This window comes from Plecotus auritus (genome assembly GCF_963455305.1).
Source record: "Plecotus auritus genome assembly, chromosome: 8".
Taxonomy (NCBI): Eukaryota; Metazoa; Chordata; class Mammalia; order Chiroptera; family Vespertilionidae; genus Plecotus; species Plecotus auritus.
In genome coordinates this window covers 67134966-67159856 of record NC_137782.1, presented here as the reverse complement: position 1 = coordinate 67159856, position 24891 = coordinate 67134966, and the positions used below count along the sequence as shown (strand labels likewise).

The 24891-nt window shown below is 52.0% G+C and overlaps 3 protein-coding genes across 5 annotated transcripts; 1 reads left to right on the top strand and 2 right to left on the bottom strand.

Moving 5' to 3' along the window:
- Window positions 1–8354: 8354 nt before the first annotated feature.
- TMEM239 (transmembrane protein 239) lies at window positions 8355–8828 on the bottom strand (the record flags this gene model as incomplete). Its single annotated transcript, XM_080683738.1, has 1 exon — window positions 8355–8828. The coding sequence occupies exon 1, from the start codon at window positions 8808–8810 to the stop codon at window positions 8355–8357; it is 456 nt and encodes a 151-aa protein (XP_080539864.1). The 5' UTR covers window positions 8811–8828.
- Window positions 8829–9683: 855 nt separating this feature from the next.
- On the bottom strand, window positions 9684–10278 carry LOC308256200 (uncharacterized protein C20orf141; the record flags this gene model as incomplete). The annotated part of the gene is given in 3 exon segments (XM_080684266.1): window positions 9684–9921; window positions 10014–10263; window positions 10266–10278. Coding segments are annotated over 3 exon segments (501 nt in total).
- An 8141-nt stretch (window positions 10279–18419) lies between these two features.
- On the top strand, window positions 18420–24617 carry CPXM1 (carboxypeptidase X, M14 family member 1; the record flags this gene model as incomplete). 3 transcript variants are annotated; one of them, XM_080683505.1, is made up of 14 exons in its annotated part: window positions 18420–18591; window positions 19900–20061; window positions 20363–20472; window positions 20591–20730; window positions 20834–20924; window positions 21513–21663; window positions 21748–21836; window positions 22178–22301; window positions 22383–22579; window positions 22679–22858; window positions 22946–23021; window positions 23415–23554; window positions 24171–24273; window positions 24376–24617. In XM_080683505.1, 14 exons carry the CDS (start codon window positions 18420–18422, stop codon window positions 24615–24617), a joined length of 1977 nt encoding a protein of 658 aa, XP_080539631.1. The 3 variants fall into 3 exon arrangements, with proteins under 3 accessions (XP_080539631.1, XP_080539630.1, XP_080539629.1); XM_080683504.1 differs by having other exon boundaries at window positions 22946–23243; XM_080683503.1 differs by having other exon boundaries at window positions 18420–18624; window positions 22946–23243.
- Between the last annotated feature and the right edge of the window lie 274 nt (window positions 24618–24891).

Below are 24891 nucleotides of genomic sequence, written 5' to 3'. Positions count from 1 at the left end.
GCCTCAAAGTGGAAGGAAGCATACATTAATGAAAGCAAGCCTTTTGTTCAGGAGATAAAATTTAGATAATTATTTTTTGCCCCCCAAAAAATATTTTCTTTGTTAATAAAACCCATCCTTTGAACAGCCCTCTTCAGCTGTATCCAGTTTGTCCAATCCCATGTTCACTCCTTTCTACCTTTACTGAAAACCTATTCTCTGAACATTTTGCACCTCTGCTTCTGAAGCTTCTCGGTACCGCTGGAGAAAAACTACACCTGGGCTGATTTACAGAAGAAAATCATGAGTTACTTGGCCTCATGGGACCCCTCTCTGTTGGTTGCCATCCTGTTCTCTAAGAATTCCATCACCTTCCCTACTGAACCTTTCCTAGGCTTTTCCACTCCTTTCAAACCCCATCCCAATTCTGGAACTCGCACTTTGTAAGCATCTTGAGACTGCAGAGGGCTCCATGTTCCCATCGTTTTACCTCTGCACTTCTAATTTCCACCCCATCTTGCTGTGTGTCTCCCAACATTTTCTTCAGCGCCCCAACATAGATTTGAAGGTCATCACAACAGTGGATGTTGATAAGTTATCTTCAGTTGTCATATAAGCCTACAATACAAGACACTTCTGCGTTATAGATTTTATTCAGTCATGACTGGAAACAATAAACTTAAATAGTCACATACAAGTCATTACATGCATTTGAATTATTTCCTGGCCACTGTGTTGAGATATAAAAACAATGAAAATTGTATGTTCCTCCAGTGTGTGTGTGTATTGATTTCAGAGAGAGAAAGGGAGAGGGAGAAAAACATCAGGGATGAGAGAGAATCATCAATTAGCTGCCTCCTGCGTGCCCGCTACTGGGGATTGAGCCTGCAACCTGGGCATGTGTCCTGAATGGGAATCGAACCATGACTTCCTGGTTCATGGGTCAATGCTCAACCACTAAGCCACACCAGCCAGACTAGATTCTTGGTTTTAATTTTTCCCCCAGCTACATTATTTTTTTTTATTTCATCTACTTTAATTTTTTCCATCACCATTTATCCCTTCTATGCCCTTTCATCCCCCCACACACAATCACCACACTGTTGTCCATGTCCATGAGTTCTCTATTTTTTTTCTTTTTTGCTCAATCCCTCCACCCCCTAACACTCCAACACACACACACACACACACACACACACACACACACACACACACACACACCAGAGATGTTTGCTTTTTATGAGTCTGTCTCTATTTTGCTGTAGTTCAGTTTGTTCATTAGAAACCACATGAATTAAATCATATGGTACTTGTCTTTCTCTGCCTGGCTTATTTCACTTAGCATAATGTTCTCCAGGTCCATCCATGCTGTTGCAAAGAGTAAAATTTTCTTCCTTTTTACAGCAGAGTAGTATGCCATTGTGTAAATGTACCATAGCTTTTTTATCCACTCATCTACAAATGATACTTGGGTTCCTTCCAAATATTAGGCTCCTTTACAGATCTTGGTAAATAACCCTGCAATGAACATAGAGGCTCAGATATTCTTTCGAATTTGTGTTTTGGATTTCTTTGGATAAATTCCCAGAAAAGGAATCAGTGGGTCATAAGGCAGTTCCATTTGTAATTTTTTGAGGTGACTCCGTACTGTTTTCCACTAGATTCTTGTTTTTTAAAGAATGCCTCCAGCCAAAGCCGGTTTGGCTCAGTGGATAGAGCGTCGGCCTGCGGACTGAAGGGTCCCGGGTTCGATTCCGGTCGAGGGCATGTGCCTTGGTTGCGGGCACATCTCCAGTAGGAGGTGTGCAGGAGGCAGCTGATCGATGTTTCTCTCTCGTCGATGTTTCTAGCTCTCTATCCCTCTCCCTTCCTCTCTGTAAAATATCAATAAAATATATTAAAAAAAAAAAGAATGCCTCCAGTATCTTTTCCTTTGCCATACCAATATATTCCTGAAAGGAGGCAGTGGTTCTCAACCTTTCTAATGCCGCGACCCTTTAATACAGTTCCTCACGTTGTGGTGACCCCCAACCATAAAATTATTTTCGTTGCTACTTCGTAACTGTAATTTTGCTACTGTTATGAATCGTAATGTAAATATCTGTATTTTCCGATGGTCTTAGGCTCTACAGCAGCAGTTCTCAACCTGTGGGTCGTGACCCACAGGTTGAGAACCACTATCAGGGTTGTCTAAGACCATTGGAAAACACAGATATTTACATTACAATTCCTAACAGTAGCAAAATTACCGTTACGAAGTAGCAACGAAAATAATTTTATGGTTGGGGGTCACCACAACGTGAGGAACTGTATTAAAGGGTAGCGGCATTAGAAAGGTTGAGAACCACTGGAGTAGAGGATGCAAGAGCACTTCAGATGTGATGCCAGCCTTTATTTTCCCAGTGTGTGTGTGCAGGGGAGGAGGGAGAAGTCTTTTAATAAAAGAAAATTAGTGGAATTTTTTTTCAAAACAGTTTAACCAAACATAGTGTCCCAACAAAAACATATGACCTGCCTTCTGTCATATAATCCAGTTCGTTGCATAGATTGTGTGTTGGGTTCATCATATGTTGGTGAAAGATAAAGATAAACTTTCTGATTGCAAAGAAATAGACCTATACTTTTTTAAAACCTGCTTTATTAAGGTGTCACTGACAGTAAACTGCACATATTTCTTTTTTTTTTAACTGCACATATTTCAAATGTACGATTTGATATATTTTGACATGTATACATGTGTGAAACCATCACAATCAATGAAATTTATCCTTCTGACCCTTTAGAATCCCTCCCTGCCTCCCCTCCCATCTCCCTACTCCTGTCCCCCAGCAACTATTGATACTGATCTGTTTTCTGTTACTATAGATCAATTTGTATTTCCTAGAATATGATATAAATGGAATCATTCAGTGGGTACTTTTTTTCATCTGGCTTCTTTCACTCAGTCTAATTAGATTGGTAGAACAACATCCATGTCATTGTGTGTATCAGTAGTTCACTTTTTTAATAAGTTCATAGTATTCCATTTTATGGCTAAATCAACTATTTATCCTTTCACCTGTTGGTGAACATTTGTGTACTTTAGTTTTTGGCTATTACAAATAAAGCTTCTATGAGTATTTATGTACAAAACTTTGAATAGACATATATTTTGATTTCTCTTGGGTAAACATCTAGGAATGAAATGGCCGAGTCATATGGTAGATGTATGTTTAATTTTTTAAGAAACTACTAAATTATTTTCCAAAGTGGTTTTCCGATTTTACATTCCCCCTAGCAGTGTATGAGGGTTGCAGTTCCTCCATATCCTAGCCAACACTTAATATTCGTTTTCTTAATATTAGTCATTCTAATAAGTGGGTAGTATGTTGGGTATTTAAAGATTTTCTTTTTAAATCGATTTTTAGAGAAAGGAAGGGAAAGGGGGGAGAGAGAGAGAGACATCATGTGAGAGAGACACATTGATTGGTTGCCCAGAACCCTTCGGTGCGCAGGCCGATGCTCTAACCACTGAGTGACGCTGGGCACGGTGGGAACAACAGATCTTAAATCAAGTTCTTTTATTTTTAAAATGGAAAATATTTGAAAAGTAAGAAGGCAGTATAAAGGATGCAAGATCCAAACTATAGATGGAAATGTCTCAGCAGAAAAAAATAACTTGTCCAAAGTTGGTTACTTCCAGACCCCGACAGACCTCACAAAAGACAGCTTTTTACCCCAGGAGGAATGGGAAGACAGACTAGGGGTGGGCCAGGAGTCTGAGACACAGTGAAGCCTGCAAGATGGGGCCCTTCCTTCTCCAGGATTCTCAGGAGCTCAGCCCTCTATGCTTCTGGGCTTCTGGCTGATTTGGGGTAAGGGGTGAGGAATAAACGAAGCCGCCACTGTGAGGACAGTGGACCGGAGGTGACCCTTCCTGGAATCCACCCTCTCCTGGCCTGTGAAATATGTCTCCCCTCCTTCAACCAACACTCCAGCCAACCTCGATTCTTCGCGTCCAGAGCTGGAGAGATCCGCCAGAGGGCGCCCTTGCACCGTCGGTCGCCGGGTCCGCAAGCTGTGATTCCTGGCTGTCGATTTTCCCGATGGCTACCTAGCACCTTCCCTGGGTGGGTGACCACAGCTCTCCAAACCCCTACTGGGTTTGATATTTCCAGCCTCAGCTCCTTGTCTACCCCGCTCCGCCCCCACGGTCAATGCGCCCGCCTCGACGCCCTCCAGACGTCGCCCTGGTCCCACTCCCGCGCACTCGAGCCTGGGGAATTGCGCACCTCGCACCTGCTCTAGGGGCTACCTCCCGAGCAGCGCAGGCTGCCTCTCCCCCCTCTCTCCCTCCCGCCATGACCCGGTCTCCCCCAAGTCCTCTGTGGCCACGGACTGTTGGGTGAGGAGAGCTGCTTCCCTCATCCCCCAGCGAGGACATAGCCTCCCCTTCCCCCTGCACACATGAGTCTGAGGGAGAGCGCCTCCTCCTTCCAGGGACCCCTCTCCTTTCCCCGGATGGCCACTGACAACTGTCTCAAGTGGTGCCCCAGCCTCATGAGCCCCCTTGTCACCACCCTCTCGGGCCCTCCCGTGTCCTGGCCGCTCCCTGTTCCTTGGGGCAGAGGGAAGCCCTACCCCGGGACACTCCTGCTCCTGCATATGTGACCGTGGATTCCTGTTTTCTCAGGTGCAAGGCCTCTGGAGGCTGACGCCTCCTCCGCTGCGTTCTTCATTCCCCGCCCAACCTGATTATTTTTCTGGCCAGGCCACACGGGTTACTGGATCCCCACGCCTGTCCCAATCCTGTCAGAGCAGGCTGTGGCTGGCGGGGGAGGACAGGCGGAGATCCCACTCAGCCTCCCAGGTCCCTCAGGCCACTGGAACATCGCAGCGCTCCGTCTTGGCCCAAACCCAAAAGGCTTAGAACGCCTTCATTCCAGCATGTTCATTCTCCACGAGCTTGCATTTTTAAGCCTTTTAACCCTAAAAGGATGACTTGGTCTACATTTAAAGGAATTTCAGGAAGTATGTTCATGATATTTTTCTTTAGTCTCTGTAAGGTTCCTCACTTCATTCCCTTTTATCTGAATACTCCATTCCCCTCTGCCTGCCCCTTAGAGCTAGCCATTTCTTTTGTTTTCATGTGTTCTTGCCACCTTCCACCGAAGTGTGTTTTGCTGGCATGCATTTGAAATTTGCATTCAAAGAATTATATTATTTCTCATTCAGTTTTTCACTCAAAGCTAGGAGTTCAAGGTCAATCTCTATAGCTCCTACCCCTCTAACTGCTGCCTCTTCTCAGCGGTGCTCACACTATGTTTCCCTTTTCTCATCTCCTGCCACCACCAATTACAGTGCAATCATTACTCTCAAACACATCCTCTTATGCAGCGTTTCTCAAACAGGGTATCACCTGGGAACCTTGTTAAAATGCAGGCTCTGAAATAAGAATAAAAAAAAATGCAGGCTCTGATTCCACAGGCCTGGAGTGGGGCCCCAAACCCTGCATTTTTGACCAGCTCCCAGGTGAGGCCTATACTGCTGGTCCTAGGGCCACACTTTGAGCAAGGCCCTTAGGAGCCTCTGTGAGAATTCATGTTGGGTTGCTGGGTCACAGGGCATGTGCTGATCTAATTTGATAAGTACTACCCATCTGCTACCCAGTCTGGTTATACCACCTTACTCCACATTAGCAGAGCAGGAGAGTGGAAGGATATATATATATACACAGGATGGGGCAAAAATAGGTTTACAGTTGTGGGTATGTGAAACACAGAGTTTATTCTTGTACTATTTATTAATTATTGTGTTTTCCTTAAGAACAACTGTGAACCTACTTTTGCCCCTCCCTGTATTTATGTGGGAAAGGGAAGGAGGCCTTCTCCTTGCTTCTGCCTGCATCTTGTCCCGCACGCAATGTGTTTGGTCTGGGCCCAAACCTCCACTCTCCCTTAACTGGAATGGGCTCGAGGCTCCGGAGTGATATTGCTGAGCAGCGATGCTGGGCTAAGTCTATGGTGGACCTGAGGAGAGCATCCAGCAGACTTCAGTTAGGTTGTTTTTTCTCTATTGCTTTCCTTTTAGTGTCCTGTTAAGTAGACGAGGACTCAAACAACCTGGCCTTCCCATTGGCAAGTAGCTGTTTTGAACCCGATTTCTCATCTCTAAAATGGAATAGTAGTAGCATAGCTATGGTGAGGCGTCAGTCTAGGAACTTCACCCACATGCCAGCAGCCCTGCAGAAGCCCTAAGACAGGGGTTCTTACCTTGCTTTACCCCTGAGGAAAATGAAGTTCAGGAAGGTTTAGCAATTTCCACAAGGCCATGGAGATAGAAAGTGACGATGTTGGGATTCAAACCCAGCCTCAGCTAATACTCCAGAGCCCCTGCTAACCACGAGGCTATACCACTGCCGTGTCCTGTCTTGCCCTTGCTACCAGGCTATATTGCAGGGACAATCACAAGGAAATGGGAAGGAAGGACTATGCCTGGGGTTTCAGGCATGGATGCTGAAGGCTTCTAACCAGTTGCATGGAGGGTTATGAAATTCTACAGCAAATGGATTTTGGCAAAAATGAACCTGGGTTCTAGGGGCTGGTCCTCAGGGCTTGAGTATTTAGGTGGCAGGAGAGGGGGCTTTGGGTCGAGGGCTTTAGGGAGCAGGGCTTGTAGGCTTAGGAGTACACTAGGTAGGGGTTGGGCAGGATTTGGGAGGGTCAGGAATTGGGTGGGGGTTAGAAGTGGGGTAGGGATCAGGTAGTTGGATCTTAGCTGTGGGTAAAGCTGTCTATCATGTGCCTTATCCTATATAATAAAAGTATAATATGCAAACCAACTGAACAGCAGAACGACCAGTTGGCAGGGGGCGGGGCCGGCAAGCAGGTGGTGCCAGGCTAGCCAAGGTGAGTGCCAGCGGGCAGAGGGAGGGAACGGCAATGCGGGGGCGGGGGGCGGCACCATCCCCTGATCAGCTGGCCTGGTTGCCTTCCGCAGAGGGAGGCCAGACTGTGGCTTAGGTGGGGAACAGGCCTAACTTGTCAGTAGGACATCCCCTGAGGACTCTTGGACTGTGAGAGGGCGCAGGCTGCGCTGAGGGACCTCCCCGCCCCCAGTGCACAAATTTTTGTGCACCGGGCCTCTAGTTTGATAATAGTTGATCACTCACTGTTTTGTTTGGAGGGTTGGCAGATGTGCAAACAGCCAGCACCCTGGGCATTGGGAATGCCACCTTTCACTACCGTCCTGGTGCAGTGAGCAGCCGGGTCCATTTTGGAAACCATGGGCTATCCTTTTCCCACTCACAGATCTGTGCAAGCATCTCCTGGCACTAAGCCCCAGGCCCAAGCATTTTATAATCAGAAGAGTTCGACATCTGCGGATTTTGAGATTTCATGACACATGACATTTTTACATCTTGTCCACTCCCTCCCATCCTCTGTTTACCACTGTAATTCTACTCACGACAGAACATTTTTCCGAAGGCCTAGGGAAGCTTCTTGCTCTTCCTATGACCATAGGGCTCCAAAGACCTTTTGAGTCTACAGAATGTTCTCAAGAGTTCAATATAGTATCTTATTGTTTCCTGGACTTTACAAAGTACTTCACACATTGGCATTGCTTTTGACGCACTTAGCACAAGCTCAAAAGAATTAATTGGCCAAGGCCACATGTGTAGGAGGGTGAAATGGGACTTGTTTGTTTTTCCAGAACAGACCTCAGGAGACTTAAAGAGTGGGTACTCTCTGGGAACTTTACTACCCTATTCAGCCCATTTTCCAGACTTGGGGATGTGGACTGAGGCAGGAGCTATGGTATCTAGGGAGTGGGGGAATGTCTGGGCAGGAAGGTCTGGGAGGTGAGTTAGTTGAAGTCTCATGGGGCTTGTGGCCAGCTCTCTTCTAGCTAGGCTTCTGTCAGTGGGTCCTTCCTAGAGCTCGGGTAAGTGGAAAAAGAGCGTTGGTGGGAGGAATGGCAAGTCCAGGGGTACCCAGGTAGAAGTTTTCAATGAGTCTGAAGCTGAGACAGCTGCAAGAAAAAGATGTTGCCAGTTGCTAAGGGGGCCCCAGTAGTGTCACCACACCCATATGGGAGCTCTGGGTGGCTTAGCCAAGCTCTGCCCCTAGTTAAGCCTTCTGCCCTATCCCCTCTCCTCAAAGCCCCTGGCCCCCACACCAAGTACCTGCAGCAGCAGCTTGAGGGAGGTGCCCAGGGTCAGGCCAGTCTACCTTGCCAGCTCCAGCAACGTCACCCATGCCACAACCTGTGCTAGGGACTGGAAGTCTGGGCCTGTTGAAGCAGGAAGGCCCTAGTCTCTCTGCCCTCCCTCTCCCTCAGGGCCTCAGGCCTTAGGCCAGGGCTAACAGACACAGGCAGCGGGATGGGTTGCCCTTCTATTGGTCCAAGTCCTGAGCGTAGCCTGGGTGAGACATGGAGGTGAGGAGGCCCACGAGGCTCAGCAGCGTAGAGAACAGCAGCAGGAAGGAGGCGGTGAAGAGCAGGGCCGGGAGGGCGCTGAGCACCAGCAGCAGGATGGCAGGCAGGAGATGGCGCCACGCTGCGGCTGCCACAGGCCACAGGGAGCTCAGCAGGTGGGAGCCGGTAGTGAAGAGCGCGTGGCACAGCATCAGGGCCAGCAACAGGTAGAGGATCCCCTCCAGATTCCACAGCATACGCTGCAGTGGCTGCCGCCAGCTTGATGTGGTCCACCACTGGGTCCAGCTCTGGGGCACGTGGCACAAGCACCAGCGCACCCAATCCTGTCGCGTGACCCAGGCCGTCCAGGGCAGTGCCCGCTGCGGCCCCTCACCGGCCCCGATGGCATCCGTCTCCACTCGAGGCTGTTGCATCACAGTTGGTGCATCTGGGGAGAGGCTAGGCCAGCTGCAGGAGCAGCCCTGGAGATGCCTGGGGTGCAGGGGTCAGGAGGGCACCAGTGTGGGTGGGGTGGGGCTTTGAGCTGGGGTCTGGGTCTTACCTCTGGGCAGAGGTCCCTAAGTCATGTTGCTTTCTGCGGCGCCCAGGATGGCCTGGCAGCCAGAGTTGAGCCCCTCTTTCACTCTCCCTCCCCCTCCCTAGAGGAGGCCCATTGTGACCCGGATTGGGGTGGGGTCCAGCCAAGAAAGGAGCCGCTCCAGGGTGTGAGCCTCACCTGAGCCTCTCTCTGTGGACCCTTTAGGCCAGTGGTCGGCAAACTGCAACCACTGACCTAGACACTCGATTCCAATAATTACAGGCTGTTGTTGTTCCTTGTGATTAAGCCCCTATCCCAGTGGTCGGCAAACTCATTAGTCAACAGAGTGGCAAACCGCGGCTCGCGAGCCTCAGTTTGCCGACAACTGCTCTAGGCTAGCAGGGAAGTATGGGAGCCCACAGATGTAGTTCCTCATGCTTTCTTGTGGAAAGCCCTCTTGGATGCCTGTCCCTTCTCTACTGGCTAATAATGAGTCCCACTCTGCTCTCTTGCAAGTCTTTCTCTGGGCCTTCATTCTTTAGAACCACAGGGGAGGCCAGAATGGCCAGCCCCAACCTGTAGGTTCTGAGATGGCTATCACATCCTGACCTGGGCTCGCTGTCTCTTACCTCTTCTCACCTTCTATCATTGCTGGAGGTCTGCTGATGTTCAGGCTGGGGACAAACGTGTACCCTCCCACCTGCCCAGCCCAGGATGGAGGAAAGGAGGCCTGGGGAAGTAGCATGGCCAGTGTATTTCTGGAGGGCAGTCAGGCCCAAGGATAGAGGCAGAAAGCCAGGCCAAGCAGGGCCAAGGGCATGCCTCGGGCTCCCAAGAGCAGCTCCAGGCCCAGGAGCAGTAGTAGCAGAGCCTCCTGGAGGCTGAGTCGTCCTGTGACTGCCACTGTCTGCAGGAGTAGAGCCTCCTGCTGTCTTGGGCCCTCGCCGGCCCCTTGACTTTGGCCCCCTGTGAGAAGTGTGTGCTGTGGCCGGGTGGGACCTGTGGGCCTGCGAAGAGAGGGTAGCAGCTGGGATTCGGGAGGCTGACCACTTGCTTGCTTGCCTGCACCTGCCCACCTGCCAGGCTGCTGCCCATTTACCTGTGGAGCAGGTCGAAGGCCAGGAAGCTGACCAGTAGCAGCAGCAGCAGCAAGGCTGGGCCAGCCATGGAAAAGACTGCCCGAATTGTCAACCCCAGTGCTCCCAGCCCTAGGACACTGTCCAGGAGCTGGGCCGGGCTAGGGCCCCAGACGAACACACACGGACCCATTGAGCTACCCAATCCCTCCCCAGCACTCAGGCCCCTGGGAGGGACAGGGATAGGATAAGCAAGGACTTCAGGCCTGGGTAACAGAGCTGGGTCATGGAGGGAGGTGGAGGTTATAAGAAGGGGCTGTATGGGAGGTAGTAATGGGTGTGTGTGGGAGAGTGGGAGGGGATGGCAGACAGATGAGCTCAAGGAGTGGGGAATTGGGCTCCTTGGGAATCTCCCCCTCCCCACCCACCCACCCAATCCTCCTCACCTCCTGCCACTTCGGTCTGCCATTCTGGGACTGGGCAGCTGGGGCATTGTGAGCTCTTGCCAGATGGGGCTCTGTGGTAGGGAGGGGCTGCTGCTGGGTCTGGCCTCACAAGCAGCTAGTGGCTTGGGTGGGGCTTAGCCAAAGGTCAGTTCTTTCTGAGAACTACGACTAGTCCTCTTGCCTCTGCTAATCCTCTGCCTTAGGGCCCTCCCATGGGGATCTGAGTTGCCAAGAGGCATTCTAACCGCATCACTACATGGGTGGCTGACCAAAGGAAAGGGCTGCTTTCTTTCTCCTGCAGGTGCTCGGAGCTGTGTCCAGGGACAAGTCATTCAATCTTCCTGCCCACTGCTCTCTCCCCTGAGAGTAGGGTGATGCCTGTGGGCCCTTGCCGGGGATTTTTCAGGACTGCAGCCCTGGAATGCAAAGCATCTGTCAGGAAGGAACCAGAGGCTTTCCAAGGTTGGGCTCCCATGTGACCTGCTTCATGTGAGCGGGGCAAGAGGCAGCTGTTTAAGCATTTAAGTACTATGGTTTGTAGGAGTTCGGGATACGGGATTCCAGAAATGGCATAGAGGGCTACAACATAGTAACCCCCAAACTGAAAGTTAGAGTCACTCTCTGAGAATGAAATGAAGGAAAATGAACACGTAATAAAGGGATTGGTCACTTAGGAAAGAAACCTACCCCCATTGATGTTGTGTAATTGTGTGATGGTCCCAACACATCCCAGTTTAGAGACCTGAGAGGCAAGAATGGGAATAGGTAGTAACTGAGAGAACTTAATCTCTGTCCACATAGTATACTTTGAAGGAAAATTGAAGGGAGTGGGGGAAGGGGAACAGTGGCCATACAGCCCCTAGGAGAGGAGGAGACAGAGAATCAGACTGCATATTTGCCTCCAGCGGACCCTGTCCAAAGATTCAAGGGTGGTGGCCTTGACACCTTTGATGGCGATGAGCTCCACAGTCCATGGGGCCAAGGCCACCAGCCCTCGGGACCATTTGGTGATTGCCTTCGGTCTGACTCTTCCCAGGGCAATAAAGCAATGCCCACAAAATTTCAAGGGAAAATTATTTTCAACCTAGAAACATGTATCTGTTCATTTGATTTCAAGTGTGAAGGCAGAATAAAGACATTTAAAGCCATACGAGGTCTCAGAAATTTGATTTTGCATACACTTTTTCTTAGTTACTAGAGTGTCTACTTCAGAAAAACAGGGATTAAACTAAGAAAGAGGACAGTATGGAATTTTAAGAAATGAGGCTAAGCCCTGGCTGGTGCTGCTCAGTGGTTAGAGCATTGGCCTACGTACCAAGGATCTCGGGTTCAATTCCCAGTCAAGGGCATGTACCTGGGTTGCAAGTTCATCCCTGGCCAGGTCAGGGCATGTGCGGGTGGCAACCAATCTATGTGTCTCTCTCACATCAATGTTCCTCTCTCTCTCTCTCTTACCCCCTCCCTCCCTCCCTTCCACTCTCTCTCCTTAGGTGAGGATTAACAAAAAAATAAAAATAAATAAATGAGGCTAAACACAGAAGAAGAATGATGAGAAAGGCCTGGTATGTCAGCTGTGCTCCCAGGTAAAGTCAGCTGTGCTCCCAGGTAAAGAAAGAAAGCAGCCTGGCGAACGTGGCTCAATTGGCTGGGCTTCATCCCATGTGTTGACCATTTGATCCTGGTCAAAGGAACATGCCCAAGTTGTGGGCTCAGTCCTCAGGATAGCTGATAGATGTGCTCTCACATCAATGTCTCTCTCTCTCTCTCTCTCTCTCTCAATCTCTTTCTCCCTCTCCTTCTCTCTCTAAAAATCAACCAACTATTTAAAAAGGAAGAAAGAAAGAAACCCAGTCTGGAATCAAAAGGTAGATGTCCAAAGAGGGATGTTTCCAGAAGAAAATGAAATTATCTGTTTTTAGACATATTCAAAATTAATGTTCAGTTCTGTTGGAAACATTGGGATTGAATTTACAATTGGTGCCTAGAAAACCAAGCAAATGATAAAACAAAGTAATTAATAACTCCAGGGAACACAGAAAGTTGAACAATAACATTTACATGGTCATAACATAAGCTCTGCATATTGACTCCAATGATTTGGCTCTTTTGGGAAAATAGAAGTAGGGAAAGTGCATGTTTATGTACTTGGATGTGTATGGGGGGGAAGAGGGGAGGAAAGTGAGGTTAATTCCAGAGCAAGAAACCCACAGATAACATCTAACCATAGAAAAATCAAGAAATAGCAATAGAAGCACAGAGGTAAATACAAGGAAAAATAACAGAATTTAAAGTGGTTGACTTGGGAATGGAGATTAGAAAAGAAAAGTCTTCTATTACAAGCCTAAATGTGAGTTACCTCTAAAACTACTATAAATTATTTTGATAACAATAATTTTGTTAAAAAAAGGCAAATTAATATAGGTCATATTGTGGAGGTTGGGAGTACAACCTCCCAAGATGAATGAAACCAATTTCCTAATGTTATGTGGATGTATTCTGGTGGCTTGAGTTAACATTTTCAGTGGCAACATCAAACTCAGAAAGTTGTGAATCTCATGCATTTTAAGTGCAGGTGCTCTAAAACTCCAGCTAGTGCTTCTCAACCTTTAATATGCACATGACTCTCCTGTGGTTGAGTTCTGTTAACATGCAAGTTCTGATTCAGTAGGTCTGGGGAGGGATTCTGCATTTCTAAGAGGCTCACAGGAGATGCTGACGCTGTTGGTCCTTGGCCACACTTTGAGAACAAGGCTCTCCAAGACCTTGATGTACAAAAGGGAGAGAGCTGGGGAGGTGGTGGTGAGGGAAGGATGGGCATGTGGGAAAGTGCCTCTTGTGCATCTAGGTGCCACGGGAGTCCCCATTAATGCTCACATGCACCATGGGGTCGGGGAGGGGGGGAGGTACCTAGTGGGCAGTGAGTTCTCCTCAGCACCAGGACAGGAGATTAGGAGACACAGTAGGCAGTAGATTTCGCTACTTTTCTATTTGTGCAGCCAAATACGTAGCCTCCTTTCTTTTCTTAATATTGTTTTATTCCGTCCATGTATGCGGGAGCAAGGAGACTGTGTTAAGCTGTTTTCTCCATCTTTCATTCATCTGGTTAATGTCATGGTTCCTAGAACCACATAGTATCTCACTTTTATCATCACGGCCCTGGGAAGAAAATATTATCATTCCAGTTTTACAGATGAGGAAACTGAGGCTCAAAGAGGTGAAATTACTATTCAAGGATACCCGAACAAGTAAACGGCAGAAACTGGATGTGACATTAAACCAGTGTGGCTCCAAGTCATTTATCCTCTCCACTTCCAGCCACCCAACCACACTAGCGGCAGGCAATGCTGGCAGGCGATTCCCAGCGCATCCCTTGAACCAAGATCCCTTTAGGCAGGTGTCCCCACCCAGTCTGGCTCCATTGTGCTTGTAAAGTAGCCTTGCCCTTGTGAGGCTACAAAAGATTCTCTACCTGGCTCCTGGGGCTAGAGATCTAGATGTGCAAGTAGTTGTGATGGGAGGAAGGGCACTTAGCAGAATAGAACCTCAGTTGTGTAAAGATTATTCACCGACTAATCAAAGCTGAGAGGGTTTCTGACAGACCCTGGGTAACTGGAGTTTGTGGTGCAAGAAGAAAAACAGGGCTGCAAAAATAAGGTGGCCTTGAGGAAGCCCAGATGGGTCCATTATTCAGAAAAGAAAATACATTTTGAGAGCAAACCGAGGACAGGACATGGTTTAACTTGGCTGCTGTGCCGGGACCCTGGCCCACTCTGGGAGTTTGCCTCAGGAATGCTGACCATTCTCTGGTCCCAGGAACAGGCTGAGCTGTAGCCACCTTGTTATCGGACTTCAAGCTCCTAAGGGCAGACATACAGACTGCAGACCCTAAAGCTCCCTTGACCCTGCTGCCCTCCCAGCTGCACATCACTATTTTCCCTCACCCCTATAAAATCAGCCAGCTGGCAGAAGAAAGGAGGGAGCAGTTTTTTTAATTTCCATGGCATGAAGCCCGCTGCTCATTCCATATTGCTGGCAATATGAAATCAACACTCCTAAATGGTTCAGCCTTGTCTCTGCTTATTGGCTCAGTAGTAACAGGCAGTAACAGCCTTGATTTGGAGGGGGGGGGGGGGTCCAGTTGCCATGGTAGCCTATTAGCTGCTACCGCTAGAACCTGCTTCCAGGCTTGGTGGCTTTGCAGCCCCAGGGACCCAGTGGCAAGGGCCAAAGTGGAGTAATTGGGAACACAGTGGAGTGTGAGGGGATGAAGTTATAAAGGGGCATGAGGAGGTGTTGAGGCTTAGAGGGATGTAAAGGGGCCCTAACAGACAAGGCAGAGAGACAAGGGGCACAAAGGGGTAAGAGGGATAAGAAGAGGTACACGGGACACAAAAGGCATGAATATCCCGCAAATCCCAGCAGCTAAGGGTATGGTGGGAAGTGGCCAACATGCCCTCTCCTGCCAGTCCCTTTGTGGGGGCAGGTGTCCCGGTTCATGTCCTGACATCTCCTGTCCCACAAAACCTGGTACTGTTGGGAAGAGTCAACTTCCCTTCTGCTCTTCTTATTATATTTATTGATTTTTAGAGAATAAGGAAGAGGGATAGAGAGATAGAAACATCAAGAGAGGGAGTCATTGATTGGCTGCCTCTTGCACACCCTCCACAGGGCATGTGCCCTGACGGGAATTAAACCAGCGACCTCTTGGTTCCTGGGTCAACACTCAACCACTGAGTCATACCAGCCAGACCCTCCAGCTCTTCTTGTTTCTCTCTAACCTTGAATATATTATACAAATACTTTTTGATCACTGACTAGGAACCAGGCACTTTTCTAGGCCCTGAGGTACAGTGAACATTTGGGTGCAAAAGGCTTTCTTGACCCTAGCCAGTTTGGCTCAGTGGATAGAGTGTCTGCCCGCAGACTAAAGGGTCCCAGGTTCAATTCCAGTCAAGGGCATGTACCCTGGTTGCGGGCTCAATCCCCAGCCCTGCTCAGGGCATGTGTGGGAGGCAACCAATCAATGTGTCTCTCTCACATTGATGTTCCTCTCTCTGTCTCTCTCTCTCTCCCTTCCACTCTCTCTAAAAATCAATCGAAAAAATATCCTTGAGTGAGGATTAAAAAAAAGGGGGGGGGGCTTTCTTGGAGGGTTGCTTACCTCCTGCAGCAGGGGAGGAGAGAACAGTGAACATATACGAAATTAAACAAGATAATCTCAGTCATGTGGAGTGCCTTGAAGACAACATAATAAAAGAGTATGACAGCATAGAGTGTGTGTGTAGAGGAGGGAGCTTATTCCATCAGAATGGTCAGGGAAGGCCCTAGGAGGCAGGTGACACTGAAAGGCAATCTGAATGATGAGGATGCAAATCTGAATAAGGAGGTGAGATAATGCGAAGGCCCCATGGCTGGATGGGCTGGTGCATTGGAGGAATAGCTTGAAAGCCTGTGTGTTTGGTGGGATGTGAGCCAGGAGGTGAGCATGGGGAGATGAGGTGGGAAAGGTGTGGGTGCAGAACCTTGTCATGAAGGGCCTTGCAGGTGAGCCCAGAAGGGACTTAAGCCAGGAGGAATTTGACAGGATTTGGCTGCTGTATGGGGACCTTGGAGGGGGTGGGTGCCAGAGACAGGAAAGTGGACAGATTGGGCTTTGTTCAGACCTGCTTCTCACTCTATAGGAGCCTGTCCCGGCCTTCCATCCCCCACCCCCACTCCCACCAAGCCTTGGCCTGTAGTACCATCCTTCTGCCTTTGACCCCCGTCCTTCTGCCTCTGATCTGGTTGCACGTCAGGGAGCCTTGGCTTTGGTGCACCTACCTTGAGTTTTTCTAAGTGCCCCCTGGTGTCTGGGACCTTGGCAGTGCCGTCCAGGCAGGGCACTCCAAGGTGGGTCCTGTCCAGGTTACTCCCTTTCAGGCTGGGGTAGGTAGTTAGTCAGACATGATCAGAGCGAGGCTGAAGGGTCAGGTACAGAAGGTTACCAGGGCGGAAGCCCTGAGTGGCTAGCAAAGGATAATTGTAGTGTGGGACCTTGTCATCAGGGTGACTTTGTCTCCTCAGAGATAACATCCAGGCCTCAGTTGTATTTCAGCTTCAGGCCCAGAAAAGGAGCAAAACCGGACAAGCAAGGCCACACCACCGCTGACCTCAGAACCAGCTGCATTGAATAAAGAATGACCCCCTGCCCAGACAGCCAATCAGTCAGTGGAGACCCGGACCCTGAAAGGACACACTCGGGAAGCAGATCTTCCCCTGGGACCTCTCCTCCAATCTCCACCCTTAAAACCCTTAGGACTAAGGACCCAGTGCGCTTTACCTCCTAGGAGCATGCAGGTCCCTTTCCCCTCGGCTTTCTCCTCCCAACCCCTCCAGGCCACTACCCTTTACCTTCCTCACTTCTTAGCCCCAAGGGCTCTTCCTTTACCTCTATAACTTATTTCCTAAGCCTATTTCTTCTATGAATTACTTCTCCTACCTCTGTGATTTTCCAAATAAATGTTCTCTCACAGTTTGAGTCGTGGCTCTGATTTTTTTCCTAGCCAGAACTCAAGTACCGGGTTTGCTGAACCCAGGTCCGGTTTGACCCCACCGGTCTAGCACCTGATGATGTTCTGGCCGTCCCCAACAGGGCGCCTACCCCGCGCAGGTGGGGTGGACCAGACGCCTGGGGAGCTCCAGGACTCCCGTTTATGAAGTGGACTGGGCTGGTGTTGTCCTCAGTTCCAGGAGCGCAGGACGGTATTTCTTTCCAGAGATCCTGCAGATAGAGCCACCAGAGAACGGTCCTGAGACGCTGCCTTTGGGTGACTCTAATTGCTTATAAAGATAGTGGCCCTGCCAAAAACTATTTGCTCAGGGCCCTTCGTCCTCCGTTAGATTCCTGGCCACCTCTGGGCATCACTTCCCCCCGGGGATAGCAGTCTCTCTCTCTGCGGGCTCCTTGCAAAAGCAAAGCATCGGCCAGAGGCACACAGCGGACGCATTTCCTTCCTTCTGGGAAGGCGATCCTGGGATGGGAGAGTCAATAGGGTCTTCGAGGGGGAATGAGAAGGGTCCTGCGCTCTGGAATCCAAGGATGGGGGTATTCCCGCCGCCGGAGACCCGAGGCTGCGGGCCCGGGGAGGAGAACTGAGGCAAGGGCTGCGAGGAAGGGGCGAGGGCAGGACGCCCAACAAACCTGGACCCATCCAGCCCGTGGGTATCCGCTCGGGCTTCTCTCCTAGGATTATATAACACCAGAACGTGGCAGCCGGGTGAGCAAAGGAGGAGGCGAAGGGAGGGAAAGGCGAGAGGGGAGGCGGGGCCGGGGTGGGGGTTTGGTGGTGCTGGGAGGCGCCGCCGCTGGCTGGGCCCCTTGGGCTGTCCATCAGAAGGATTCCTAGAGGGCCAGCCCTCCTCCCATCCCCCACCCCGTCTGTTTCCCCTCACCCTTCCTTGGGTCCCACCGCCATGGCAGACGGCTTCTGGCTCTAGACGGATTTCCCTCTTGGGTTGTAGTTTCCTCCTCCAAAGTTCCGAGCTTTGCTGTCTTGGCTAAGGCAGTGGCCGCTTTGAGCCTCAGTTGACCAGTTTGGAAAATGAGGTTGGCTTGAGAGGCCACGTGTAAAGCATCTGGAATGGCGCGTGGCACAAAGTAGGTGCCCACTGCGGGACAGGAGCCTCGCAGTGAAATTGAGGTTGCCGAGGGGCTTTGCAGACGGTGCAGGGCAGCGCTCGAGGGAGGCCGGAGAGGGAGGGGCATGGTCGGTGAGTGCCGAGACGTCCTGCTGCCCGTCGGGGGTCCGCCCCGCACGTTCCGCCCCGCCCTCCCTAACCCTCCTCTTTGGGGTCTCCGGCCAGTGAGCGGGCTGTGGGCGGGCCGGAGGTTCAGGGGGCGTGTGGCGGCGGCAGGAAGGGGAGGGGGGCTCTGGAGCAGCGGGCAGGAAAAGACCAACCCACCGACCGCCGCGGTCCAGTGCGTCCACACCTCTGGACTTCGCCATGTGGGGTCTCCTTCTCACCTTGGCCACCTTCGCGCCTGCCGTCCGTCAGGGTCAGGGGGCGCCCGGCGCCTCGGTGCTGGGCCTTGCGCCACCCAGGACCACTGAGGCTCCGATCTCTACCTCAGCCCTACCCAGCAGCCCGGCACAGCCGCCCGCGGGGAAGAAGAATGGTGGCTCTCCCGCAGGGCCCACCTCTCCCACAGGTCGGTTGCCCCCACATCCCCGTCCTCCGTGTGACGACCCTTCCCCAGCATACACACACACGCGCGCGCGCGCGCCCACACACACACACACACACTTTCCGACCAGTGCAATAGATGCTGACTCAGCAGCCCCAGTTCCCGGCCAAACCCAGTCAGCAGTCCTGGGACAGGAGCCAGTGGGATGCTGCCTCTTGCAGCCCCAGACCTCCCTTTTCATAGATAAGGAAACTGAGACCAGAGTCAGGAGGAGGGGAGAAAGAGGTGCAGACAAAGGTGCTGACACTAAAAGGTTCAGAGCAAGACTGTGTGTGCAGGAGAGAGTTGGGGGGCAGGAGCTAGAAGGAAGGAACAAGAGACAGCGAGGGCGAGAACTCGGCTGAGGCTGTCTGGAAGAATGGGGCATTGTCTCGGCAGGGGCCGAGGCAGGCTGCCTGACTTCCAAATGTGGGAGCACAGAGGAGAAAGGCAAGGGAATGGCAGTCAAGGAGGGCTTCTCAGAGGAGGCATGTAAAGTTGGGTCCTTGCTCACAAAGAGTGGGCATCTCTGAATCAGGATTTGCTGAAGAGGAGGGCAGCCAAGAAGGACATCGCATGTGCAGAGGCACAGGGCACCAGACATGAAAATGTACAGCGTGTCCTGGAGGTACCTGTGGAGCTTGAGTGCCTGGGGAGCTAGTGGCACCTGCCCTGGAAGGCCCTGTGCTGAAGGGCGAGCAGGACACAGGTCCAGCCCTGGGAGGCCTGAGCACCTAGGCAGGGATGGTGTTGAGGACAGAATATCGCAGCCCAGAGGGCAGATGCAGTGATGGAGGTGGCGCAAGGGCTTTTGGAGACGGAGTCTGGAGCTAAGGAGGGCCCCTCGAAGGGCATCTGAGATGTGAAGGAAGGATGGGAATTAGGCAATAAAATCCGAGGTGATGGTGGGTGGTATGCTGGGGAGGGGACAGCCAGTGCAAAGGTCTAGCGGTAAAGAACCACACTCAGCTCTTTGGAGCTGCCAAATAGTTCCTAGTGGTTGGGTGTAGCTCTCCACTGGAGGGGGTCGGAGGAGGCCGGCCAAGCATGTAGTCACATGGGGAAGGAGAAGTAGCCAAGGAAGCGGCTGGAGAGGCAGGTTGGGATCAGACTGTGCAGGCCTTTACGTCCATGCTCAGCTCCGTAGATGCTTGTGGTGGAACCTGCTGTGGCCCGCAGACCTTCTTTGGATGCAGACCTCTCCATCTGGAATTTCATGCCATTCTTCCCTTCCCCGGTGCTGTTCTCCTTGGTCCCCAGGGACCTCACAACAGCGTGTCCGTATTCGTGTCATCAAGAAGAAAAAGGTCATTGTGAAGAAACGAAAGAAGTTAACTAGCCCCAGTCCCCTGGTGACTGCCAGGCCTCCGGTGACCACTAGCCCTGCAGGGACCATTGATCTTCCTGAGGTGCAAGAACCAGGTACTGCCCCTCCAGGGGCCCTGCCCAGATTTGCAGCCCCTGGGGCACATAGGCACTAAAGTAACTCGACCTCACGAACATAGGCATGCCCCTAGCTGGGCCAGCTTAGACTCAGCTTCCCTCATAAACATCTCTCTTGTCCTGTGCCACTGCTCTGTCCCTGCCCCCAGGCTGTCCACCTTTGGGCTTGGAGTCCCTTCGAGTTCGAACATAGGCATGCCCCTAGCTGGGCCAGCTTAGACTCAGCTTCCCTCATAAACATCTCTCTTGTCCTGTGCCACTGCTCTGTCCCTGCCCCCAGGCTGTCCACCTTTGGGCTTGGAGTCCCTTCGAGTTTCAGATAACCAACTTGAGGCATCCAGCAGTCAGTCCGTTGGTCTTGGACCACACCGAGGACGGCTCAATATCCAGGTCAGCACCTTGCTCAGAGCAAGGCAACCCCTAGAACCTTCTTTCCTGCCCTCCCCTTCAATTCTAGTCCACCCTACCCTGCCCACCTGGGTCTGATCATCATTTTCTATTCCCACAGTCAGGACTAGAGGATGGTGATCTGTATGATGGGGCCTGGTGTGCTGAGGAGCAGGATGCTGAGCCGTGGCTTCAGGTGGATGCTAGGCACCCTGTCCGCTTCTCAGGCATTATCACCCAGGGCAGGAACTCCATCTGGAGGTGAGGTGGGCTATCCCCAGGCCAGGAATTCATGGGCAGACTCAGGAGGGCTGGGTGGGAGTCCTGGGGGCCACCGATGATCTCTCCCCACCCCTCCTGCCAGGTACGACTGGGTCACCTCATACAAGGTCCAATTCAGCAATGACAGTCGGACCTGGTGGGGGAGTAGGAACCGCAGCAGTGGGATGGATGCGGTGCGTAGTGCCATGTGGCTTGGGCCCTCTATGCTGAGAGTTGGGCACCCAGCCCATTTTAGGGTGCTGGGCTGGCCTGGGGTTGGTCTGGGGACAAGCAGCAGATTCCCACTTGGGCATTAAAGGAGAAAGGGGTTCAGGATGAGTGACACCAAGCAGGCAATCTCAGGAGCCAGGCTGCTTTGGAACATGCCCGTATTCCCCCCGCCCCCCCCGACCCCAATAATTCTTCCATGGGGCGGGTACCATTTCATGCCATGTCTTCCTGCTGGAACACCCCTTGTGGCGATGGGTCTCTGATGCTTGCATCACCTCTCACCTCCCCATCTCATGGACCCTTTTATACATCAGGCTATCGTGTAGGGTCCTGGCTGGTTTTAGGTTTGGCTGCTTCTGAGTCATGTGGCCATATTTGTCTAATGAGCTGTGAGCCAGCCAGAAAGCATGGCTGCCTAGGGCTGCCCTTTGGCAGGATGCCAAGTGCAAATTTTTACCTGAGTCCACCAGGGTGGGTTTGATGGGGAATTTGGGTCCTGGGACAGGTTGCTGGGGTTCGAGCAGCCCCATCAAAGTACTTGACACTCCCAGGTATTTCCTGCCAATTCGGACCCAGAGTCACCAGTGCTGAACCTCCTGCCCGAGCCCCAGGTGGCCCGCTTTATTCGCCTGCTGCCCCGGACCTGGCTCCAGGGAGGCGCATCTTGCCTCCGGGCTGAGATCCTGGCCTGCCCGGTTTCAGGTGGGCAGTCGGACAGGGGCTGGGTGGGCAGGATGCATCCTTCACTGTGAACTTACCTTTAACCATGAACTTGCCCTTCACCAGATCCTAGTGATCCATTCCCTGAGACCCCTGCACTGACATCCTCTGACCTTCTGGATTTCCGGCATCATAATTATAAGGCCATGAGGAAGGTCAGACTTAACCCCTATGACCAAGAGGGAGGAGCTGCGTACCTCAGGTCCCCTTCTCACCAGAGCATAACCTGCTATGACTACCCTCATGTCCCCTCTCCCACCCTCGCTGTCTCACCTTTCTTTCCTGTTGACTCCTAAACTCTGCTCCAATTTTCCTTGTTACGGCACTTTCCCTGTCTGAGCCTTTGCTCACTTCTGCTGCTCCCTGCCTGTACTGTGCCATGGTGTCCCCATTTGTGTGGGCTGCCACTGGCTTTTTTAAGTTCTCCCATAGCCACATGGGATCTGACCCCTGGGTCTCACACATCACACTCTCGCCCCCCCGCCCCCCACCCCAGCTGATGAAGCAGGTGAATGAGCAATGCCCCAACATCACCCGCGTCTACAGCATCGGGAAGAGCTACCAGGGTCTGAAACTGTATGTGATGGAAATGTCGGACCATCCTGGGGAGCATGAGCTGGGTACTGGCAGGTGGGGTGGGAGAGGTAGGCACAGGTAGGGCTCTGGGCATGAGCCAGCCGTGAGCCCCTGTGTGTTCCCAGGAGAGCCTGAGGTGCGATACGTGGCTGGCATGCATGGAAATGAGGCCCTGGGGCGGGAGTTGCTCCTGCTCCTGATGCAGTTCCTGTGCCATGAGTTCCTGCGAGGGAACCCACGGGTGACCCGGCTGCTCACGGAGACACGCATTCACCTGCTGCCCTCCATGAACCCTGATGGCTATGAGACTGCCTTCCGCCGGGTAAGCCACCTGGGCAAGCCACCTGGGCTGAGGGCCACGCTACTCCCTCTCCTCTGGTGCTTGGAGCCTGCTTGGCTGACCAAGCCCCCATTCCTGCAGGGTTCGGAGCTGGTGGGCTGGGCAGAGGGCCGCTGGAACCAGCAGGGCATTGACCTTAACCATAATTTTGCTGACCTCAACACACCACTGTGGGAAGCAGAGGACGACGGGTTGATGCCCGACACTGTCCCCAACCACCACCTGCCCTTGCCCACTTATTACACCCTGCCTAATGCCACTGTGAGTATTCTGGGGGCAGTGGTGGAAGGCCACCCCCTGGGGACCCTTGTCTCTGACTCCCACCTGTCCTGACCTGCCCCTGTCCAGGTGGCTCCTGAAACTCGGGCAGTGATCGAGTGGATGGAGCGGATCCCCTTTGTGCTGAGTGCCAACCTCCATGGGGGCGAGCTTGTGGTGTCCTACCCATTCGACATGACTCGGACCCCATGGGCTGCCCGCGAACTCACACCCACCCCGGATGATCCTGTGTTTCGCTGGCTCAGCACCGTCTATGCTGGCACTAACTGGGCCATGCAGGACCCAGATCGCCGTCCGTGCCACAACCAGGACTTCTCCTTACATGGCAACATCATCAACGGGGCTGACTGGCACACGGTCCCTGGGAGTATGTGCCCGAGGGTGAAGTTACCCCTGTCCCCATAATCCTACCCCACTCAAAATCTGCTGTCACATACAGTGCTGGTGTCACTTCCCACTGGGGAGTGTCGCTCAGAGGAGGGTACCAAGAGGGCAGGCTCCCTGCCACCTTGGGCTCCAGTGTCTGTGGTTCCCCTAGGCATGAATGACTTCAGTTACCTACACACCAACTGCTTTGAGATCACTGTGGAACTGTCCTGTGACAAGTTCCCTCATGAGAATGAGCTGCCCCAGGAGTGGGAGAACAACAAAGAGGCCCTCCTCACTTACCTGGAACAGGTGGGACCCGAATCCTCACCCCCAGCCAGCCCGTCACTCCCGACTGACCTGCTCTCCATTCAGGTTGCAGCTCCCACCATGGGGTCATCCATCCAAGGTTCCACAGCTCGCATTCTGACTCACAAGATGCCATGGGCCATCAGGTTGGCATGGAGGGCTATAGGACAGGAAGCACAGTGTGCCAGCAAGGCGACGTCAGACACTATTTGCCTGTGGGAGTAGACCCCACAGCAATCTAAGCTGTGGTCCACAGAGTGCTCCCTGAGCTGTTCTCAGAAAGGACTCACAGTAGGCAAGTGCAGGAAGTGCCATGGTGTAGACGCTTCAGATTCCGCAGGAACTCACGTCCCTTGACTCCATAAGGATAGCTTCCAAGGGTTCCAAAATGACAAGTTCATAACCAGGGTCACTGAACGTGGGGAAGCCCTACGATACTCTTTCCTACCAGGGAGTGATAGTTTTCCCAGTCCCGGTGTAATTTATCAATAGGAGATACTTCTATCAGAGTCTGTCACATACTAGCTGTATCAGGTTTGCAGGGAAACAGCCAGAAAATGAACTGAAGGTCACAGTCTCATGCAGGAGGGAAAGGGTTTGATAAGCTTTCCCCACACAGGTGCGCATGGGCATTACAGGATTTGTACGGGACAAGGACACAGAGCTCGGGATCGCTGATGCTGTCATTGCTGTGGACGGGATTAACCATGATGTAACAACGGGTGTGTGTAGCGGGGAGGGGATGGTGGAGGTGTGGGAGGGCTTTAGGCTGGGTCAGAGGCTGAGGATCATTGAACCCGGATCTTGCTTTTCACTCCTCTCAGCGTGGGGCGGAGATTACTGGCGCCTGCTGACCCCAGGGGACTATATGGTGACTGCCAGTGCTGAAGGTTACCACTCAGTGACACGGAGCTGCCGGGTCACCTTTGAAGAGGGCCCTGTCCCCTGCAATTTCCACCTAACCAAGACTCCCAAACAGAGACTGCGAGAGCTGCTGGCAGCCGGGGCTAAGGTGCCCCCAGACCTCCGGAGGCGACTGGAGAGGCTGAGGGGACAGAAGGATTAGCACTTCCAGTCAGCTGTAGAGCCTTGGGCAGGCTGGACCTGTCCAGAACTGAAGGAGGGGGATGAAGAGTGGGGAGGGAGGGACAAAGTGGGGAAAAGGTACTAGGGCTCATTAAAGCTACTTGGCCCCTCAGCCAGTCTTTCTGTGAACTCTGTGTCCCAGATCCTCTGCCTGGGCCAGGCCTCAGCTCCCTGTCTTACCCCAACCTACCCTGCACACACTTGCAAACTCTCATCAGTTGATTTCTGGAAAAATAGAGTGAAAAAAAGGACCC